This window comes from Theobroma umbraticum, unplaced genomic scaffold (assembly GCF_002168275.2).
Source record: "Theobroma umbraticum cultivar Fairchild unplaced genomic scaffold, ASM216827v3 scaffold_86.0, whole genome shotgun sequence".
NCBI lineage: Eukaryota > Viridiplantae > Streptophyta > Magnoliopsida > Malvales > Malvaceae > Theobroma > Theobroma umbraticum.
In genome coordinates this window covers 568,088-574,949 of record NW_018397263.1, presented here as the reverse complement: position 1 = coordinate 574,949, position 6,862 = coordinate 568,088, and the positions used below count along the sequence as shown (strand labels likewise).

The following is a 6,862-nucleotide window of genomic DNA, read 5'->3' as shown; positions in this document are numbered from 1 at the left end:
TACGTTTTGCCCATCCTAGAAAGATGGTAAGTGGAGACGACCTTGGTGACCTTTTACATATATGTAATGTGTTTGCTGCTTCATGGAAAATGCTTCAAAGCATAAGAACCACAATTACTTCTGTACTCTCTGCTATAGCCCTTGTCAAAGCTGAGTCCATCGAAGAGTTTGGTTTTAATTCGTACTGATTTGAAATTTATTTATGTATGTTTACGTTTAAATTCGTTATTTCTTAATATAAATATTACATATACATTTATCAGGAAATCAAATATCGGTATATATCTCTTGATCATATCGACTTTTATCTACGTGGAGGCCGACGACTTAAAATATCCAGGGCAACTAATCTGGATGGTATTTAATTGTTTAAAAATTGACATCCCCAATTTCGAAGAAAGTGTGATGTTGTCGCCTATTAATGTACCACCCCAATGGTGGTTCACATTGTCATTATAATATGTTCAATGGACATCTTGGGTTGGTTGTTTTCGATATATTTTAAGCAAAAGCTACATATAGCCCATGTGATGGGAATTCAAATAAAGAAAATTAATAGGAGTGAGGGAAAACATGGAACTCATTGCAGCTTCATTTTCCACCTAAATTCAAACCTTATCACAATTATTCAGTCCAAATTACCAAGTGGGGGCACCATTTTTCTGGTCCTTAGTATCTCCTCGTGGCAATTGAATGTCTGCCTAACTTGAAAAATCTGAAAAAGAAGGAAAGAAAGAAAGAGATTTAGCTGTCTTTATTCAATCCAAATCTTAAACCAAGGAAGAAGCAGGTGGCTCACTAGCTTTATGCGTGTGCAAGAGACTGCATGCTTCTTGAGTGTACTTGTATACTAAAGAAATAGAAAGAGAGAGAGAGAGAGAAGTTGGTGAAATGTTCTAATCATATACGTAATTATCAATTTGTTTCTTAGATTAGTCCAGGCAACAACTCCAATTCTACATGCCAAGGCGATTTTTCTTTTCCAAAGACAATGGGACATTTATCTCAATTATGATTCTAGAAAGGTAAAAGTTCGTTACAAGAACGATTAAGAAAATAGATCTCATATAAACAAAAATATTATAAATATGTAAAAAAATTCTTTCTGGTTATCGGCGATTAAGTTTATCTTTTTAAAATCGTGTTTGAGAGATAATCAGATATTCTGTTATTGTAACGGGATTTTGAAAACATTATTATATAAAAAAATAAAAGGTGAAAATTATCTGACTAGGCTCGTAATTTGATAGATTCTATTAATTTGTAATGCAAGTGGGCAAAGCCCGCCATCACAGATTGGTTTTTGCTACCAAAAATTGGCACAGGCAACAAGTTTTATCCACATCCACTTGATCATTTAGGCTCGTTTTGACTCAGGCAACAATTTTGAATAAAAGGGCATCTAGAACTTTTAATATGATATGACACAAATTAATATCGCTTCTTGAAATGGTTGCATACAGTAATTTTTTCACATGATCATGTAAAGCTTCAAATCGGCTGATTATAGTACTTTCAGAAGCTATCTGGGTTGGACAGGCTTGGGAGCATTATTTAAATGCAAGCGATTGGTACACATCACACAGGTACTATATATGTATGGAGACTATCTATTGGATTTCAAGGATTCAACTTGCGCTTTGCCACAAGGACCCTTGGTCCTGATGTAAAGTCTGTACTCATCAAACGTCATGGGATTATACAGCGCCGGCCGGTCCTTACTCACTAGCTCCTTGGCTGGTTCGATGAGTAAATCACTCTTTGGGTTGCAGAAGAAAGCTAGGGAGACTCGATCTTTTGCTGAATTCACGATTACCCTGTGTTCAACGCTCTTGTAAATTTCATTGCTCAGCACCTGAACATGTTTCATGAAACATATGATCAGCTTTATTTTGTTCTTGGAACATAGGGCAATAATAATACAGAAGAAGTTGGAGTGATAATCCTAGAGAGGGAGAGAGATCAGAAACCTCAAGCTGGTCTCCAACGTTGACAATGAAAGCATTAGGAACAGGCTTCACGGTGATCCACTTGCCATTCTTACGAACTTGGAGTCCCGCTACGTCGTGATCAGGGAGGAGAATGGTCATGCCACCAGGGTCTGAGTGTGAGGAAAGACCTAGGGTAAGGTCAGGCTGAGGACACTTTGGATAGAAGTTGACCCTTAAACAGGCACCGATGTCTTCTCCGCCGAGGGCCTTCTGCAGGTAATCTTCTTGTAGACCAAGATTTGTTGACATCGCCTTCAGCAGCTTTCCACATAGTTTTACAACTTCAGCACCATATTCTGCTACCAGTTCCCTGCATCCAGATGTGAACAGCTAATGATTAGTAAATTCCGCAGCCAGTTCCCTGCATGTTTAAGGTTAAAGCTCTCTCTATTCGTACCTATTACATAGAAAAAAAAATACCCTTTTCAAATTTCAACAAAGTTGGGTCTACGATTTTGGTCGGGGATTAATAGTTTAACCTGAATTTCTTTCTTTTTCCTTTCCTTTTTCTGTTGTGAATTGTAAGCAAACTTGAAAACGACCAACACTCCTTTGGATGTGAAGTTGCAACTAATTAACTTTTGGCAAGATTAGGAAAGATTCGAGGGTCAAAACCATCTCCATTGGATCGATGCAGGCCATGCAATCTGGATATGGATTTGCTTTCCCAGCTTGCCTAACGTGTACCACTGTTGCATAGTATATTTCAAAAGCTATTCAATCATTCCATTTTGACTTCATGAAATCGTTTTCCTACCCTTAGAATTTTTGTCTCTTCAGTTATTGGCTTCAAAAGAGGAGATCAAAGTTGATCAATTAAGCTCAGTCAATATGGGTTGTTTACATCGTGAGACATCAGTGGCAACCCGGGCCAAATCTAAGATTATTTGTCAGTTGACCGAATCCCACTGTCCCAGTTTTTGTTCTCTTGGCAGATGTAAGAAAAGAGAAAGAATCTCTTTTCGTGCAGAGAGACAGGAACAAAAAGAAAACATTTACGTAAACAAAACATCATAGTATCGCGTTTTGTAAAAAGATAAAATAAAGAATGGGGCAGGCAGGGGGTGCAGACCTGCAAGATGACGGCTGTGCAGGCCACTTGCTTTGATTCCTCAACGAAACCGGCATGAAGTGAAGAAAAAAGTAATCGCTCCAATCCAGAATCGCTCCTTTCTCTACTCCCAAGCGACTGCCGTACCCTTCATAGGTACTTGGCGCGTTGGCATACACTTGCTTCACTTCAAGCGGCAGGTTGAAGAACCCACGCCACACCTCTCGGGTGCGCCTCATCAGATCGTGGCTAACCCCATGGTTCACCGCCTGGAAGAAACCCCAGTCCTGGCACGCTCTGGAGATGCATCTCAAGGTCTCCTCCCGCAGGGCTTGGTCTTTCCCAAACAGGTTCTGGAGATCAACGACAGGGATGTCAACATGTTCTTCGATTTCCGAACATGTTTTCAGGCCAGGCCTGTCGGTTAGCGGCTTGATGTATCGCTCTGGAATGGCATGAATCCCACTGTCAGACAGAGACTGAACTCGAACCACCGGCTCAGGCCAACTCTGGAGACAATTCATTCTCTTCTTCTTCTGTATGTATAATTTCAGGGTTTTCTTTCTTGAACAACCCAGACCCTAAAAACAAACAAAAAAACCACAAAAGAGAAGGATAGAGGTGTTAGAAGAAAGCAGAGCTTGACTGCTTATATAGCTTTGCTGATGGTGAAAAGAAGAGAGGGACTGAAGGGGTTTATATAAGGATTAGAGAGAAGCCATTTCGGCGCCGTGATGGAGTTGATTAGCTCATTGCTATAAACAAAAAGTAGGAAAGTAAGTACATGTGCTGAATATTCAGTGAAGCAAAGTGAATGGAAAGAAACAAGATAGCTTAGAATTTGATTTGTCTTTCAAGAAAATCATTAAGCAATAGGCAAAAGGCTAGCTGGCCGATACCGAGAAGGAAAGTGTTGGAAAGATGGAGAAGTAGGCTTACTGATTAATACAGTAGTGGACTTGTGCTGGAACGAGACACAGAGAGAGAGAGAGAGGGAACGATTTTTGCTTTTTTGACTCTGCCCAGTGCGAAGCAAACAAAATTAGAACAGGTTCCTATTTTATGCACGTGTGTTTTATCAGCAAGACAGCGACTCTCTCTCATGTCTTTGGCCAACTGGAATTGTCAAATGTGTACGTGGCAATCCTAGATCGTGCGGCAATGGTCCATTTACTTCATTGGCAAAAAAAAGGAAAAAGAGAGAGAGAGAGAGAGATACTTTTCCTGGTGGAGTTTGGGGAGCTGGGATTTGGAATTTCTTTTCCTTTTATTGGAAGGAAATCAAGGAATCGAGACGGAAAAAGAAATGCACTTACCAGCGTGGTATTTGAGGCACAATTTCATTAAGAAATGTAATTACCTAACTAACTCTACACAACAAGTCTATCATTGATTTTTGTTTCTTTCTGATTCACATTTATGGTTGATATTGTAAACATGATAAAAAGGTGAAAATTTGTCATTATTTTTTGATAAAACTTAAAAATGCTATAACCTTTACAAGAAAATATCAAGTCAAATAAATCGAATTTAATTTTTGAAAAAGAAATATATGCATTTATTACTGAACTAAATATTTTAATTTGGACATAACATTTACTATATATATGCAATGAAGTCAATTAAGTTTACTTCAATCAACCAATCAATTATGAAAATAGGCTGGAAGAAAGGGTTTCTCTTGCATTTTCCATGTGATACATCATATGATCCCAATGTTCAATGTTCATCCTTAACATTATTGATTGGTGATCAAAACCGAAAGCAAAGCAAGTTCAAATCAATGGCAGAAAAGACAGTCAAATCAATAGGAAAAAATGGCTTGCAGGTTTTCCTTTCATTAAATTATTTTTATTTCCCTTAAGATTTCAATTAAACAAAACGTGGGTGTTGGCCATGGCGCAGCTTTTGATCACGATTTGGCAGACCATGAATCCTGCTTGATGGTTCTGTTAAAACTAATCAATAATGAGTTTAACAAAGTCTGCGCCCCAAAATATCCAAAGCATCTGGATAACTATGCCGACATGCAAAGGAAACAAAAAACACATCACAATAAATCCTCTCTGACCTTTACATATGCACATGAAGTTCATAGGAGAAACATATACATCCTTGTCAGACCACTGCTGGTCAAACCGACACCATATATATCATAAATTCATTGTTTGGTCGAGTTGTTCTTGGCCACAGAATTGATCTGATATCCTCTTCAACCAGTCTAGTCTGGTTCTTTTTTCTGTCCTTTTCTTTTTCATTTAATGAAAAATCAATCGACAATAGAGAATTTCTAATAAAAAATATTTCGGAATAATGTTATTCATTACTGATGTATAATTTAATAAAAAGAATTTATTAATAAAAATAGAACGTCAAATCAAATGAGTCGGTGCTAAAATTTTTAGACAAAAATTTCCGTCAAAAATATGAAAAGTGGAAATCCTCTGTAAATGTTGGAAGGTAGCATGAAGAACTAGTTCGGATGCTTTCCTTCTTCTAAATCTTATCCAATTGTTGAAAGGAATAATAATAATAATAATCATAAGAAAAATAAAGTCTAATGGGTTTTGAAAGATGGGAATACATTATACATTATACATGTACCTTTCCCTCTCCTGGTCCTTTAACCTTAGGCAAAGTGGGCAAAGGCTGCAGATTCCATAGCACCTCCCTCCTCCCTTCACTTCAAAAGTAAACTTATAACACCTAAAAGAAAACTTGTTGGCTTATTGATATTCTCTTTTGCATTTGCTTGATCAATTTGAATTTTGCTATTAAAAGGTAATAATTACATTCAATGAACAAGTATTACCTTTTGGAAATACTCGAAATGAAATCTTTTTTTTTAAACACTTAATATTCTTATTTTTATTTATCATATAAATTTATTTTTCATGACTTTTTTTTTTTGAAAAAAAATATTTATAGTATCACAAAGGCCAACACATGTATTCTTCTATAAAGCAGTTGTGGTGGCCATATACTTGTTTATTGCTTGATAAGTCCATGCATCTCATTTGATTTGGATGGGTCACCTGACGTGGAAAACATTCATTTTGGTGTAGCTTTAGGCCGACATGATTTGCACCTTTATTTATTAATTCTTTTTGTTTTGAATATTTTTATGAGTATTCGTTTATATTATTTATATGTAGATTTGATGTAAATTAGATTGGATTAGAATTTAATCTATCTAATTCTTAAGTATTATTTTTATCTTGTAAATTCAATCTAGATAAGGAGTTATTAGTTTATAAATAAGCCCCTTCTTGTAAAGATATACTTAAATAAGATTTTCTTACTCCTTTTAAATACTTTTTTCTTACATTTCTCTTATAGTTGTTTTTTCATATTTATTTCATAACACGTTATCAGCACGATCTTCTCTGATCTCTCAAGTTTTGAAATTATTTGTTTTCATCATCTTCAAGCTTCAACAGAATTTCAATAATTGGGTTTTGATTTCTGATTTTAGCAAATCAGGTAAGTGTTAGTATTATTTTATTTTCATTCTCTCATAAATGTTGTTTTTTTTTTATTTTTGATTTTAGAAAATCAAGTAAGTGACTTGATATTTATTTAATATTGTCTAAAAATCAACTTTAATATGAATTTTTCTATTATGTAGTATATATTATATTTTATCCCTTACTATTATATAACTATTAATGAAAAACCATGAATGTCCATTCCTTAAAAATTATAAATATCTCCATTCCTGAAATAAATGCGACAAACAAGCTACTAATAAAAAATTATAAGTCTATCCATTTTTTAAAATAAATGCGACATCATTTGATAATTATGGTCATAATCATGA

At 35.6% G+C, this 6,862-nt stretch overlaps 1 protein-coding gene across 1 annotated transcript; it reads right to left on the bottom strand.

Moving 5' to 3' along the window:
• Positions 1-1,422: 1,422 nt before the first annotated feature.
• Positions 1,423-4,354, bottom strand: LOC110420856 (jasmonate-induced oxygenase 4-like). The gene is made up of 3 exons (XM_021434242.2): positions 3,064-4,354; positions 1,971-2,301; positions 1,423-1,855 (listed from the first exon to the last, which is right to left on the bottom strand). Exons 1-3 carry the CDS (start codon positions 3,564-3,566, stop codon positions 1,607-1,609), a joined length of 1,083 nt encoding a protein of 360 aa, XP_021289917.1. The 5' UTR covers positions 3,567-4,354; the 3' UTR covers positions 1,423-1,606.
• Between the last annotated feature and the right edge of the window lie 2,508 nt (positions 4,355-6,862).

Coding starts and splice junctions, on each gene's coding strand:
- LOC110420856 (XM_021434242.2), bottom strand. CDS start 3,566: ATGAATTGTCTCCAGAGTTGGCCTGAGCCGGTGGTTCGAGTTCAGTCT. Junction 2,302..3,063: donor GCACAGCCGTCATCTTGCAG/GTCTGCACCCCC, acceptor ATCTGGATGCAG/GGAACTGGTAGCAGAATATG. Junction 1,856..1,970: donor ACGTTGGAGACCAGCTTGAG/GTTTCTGATCTC, acceptor AAACATGTTCAG/GTGCTGAGCAATGAAATTTA.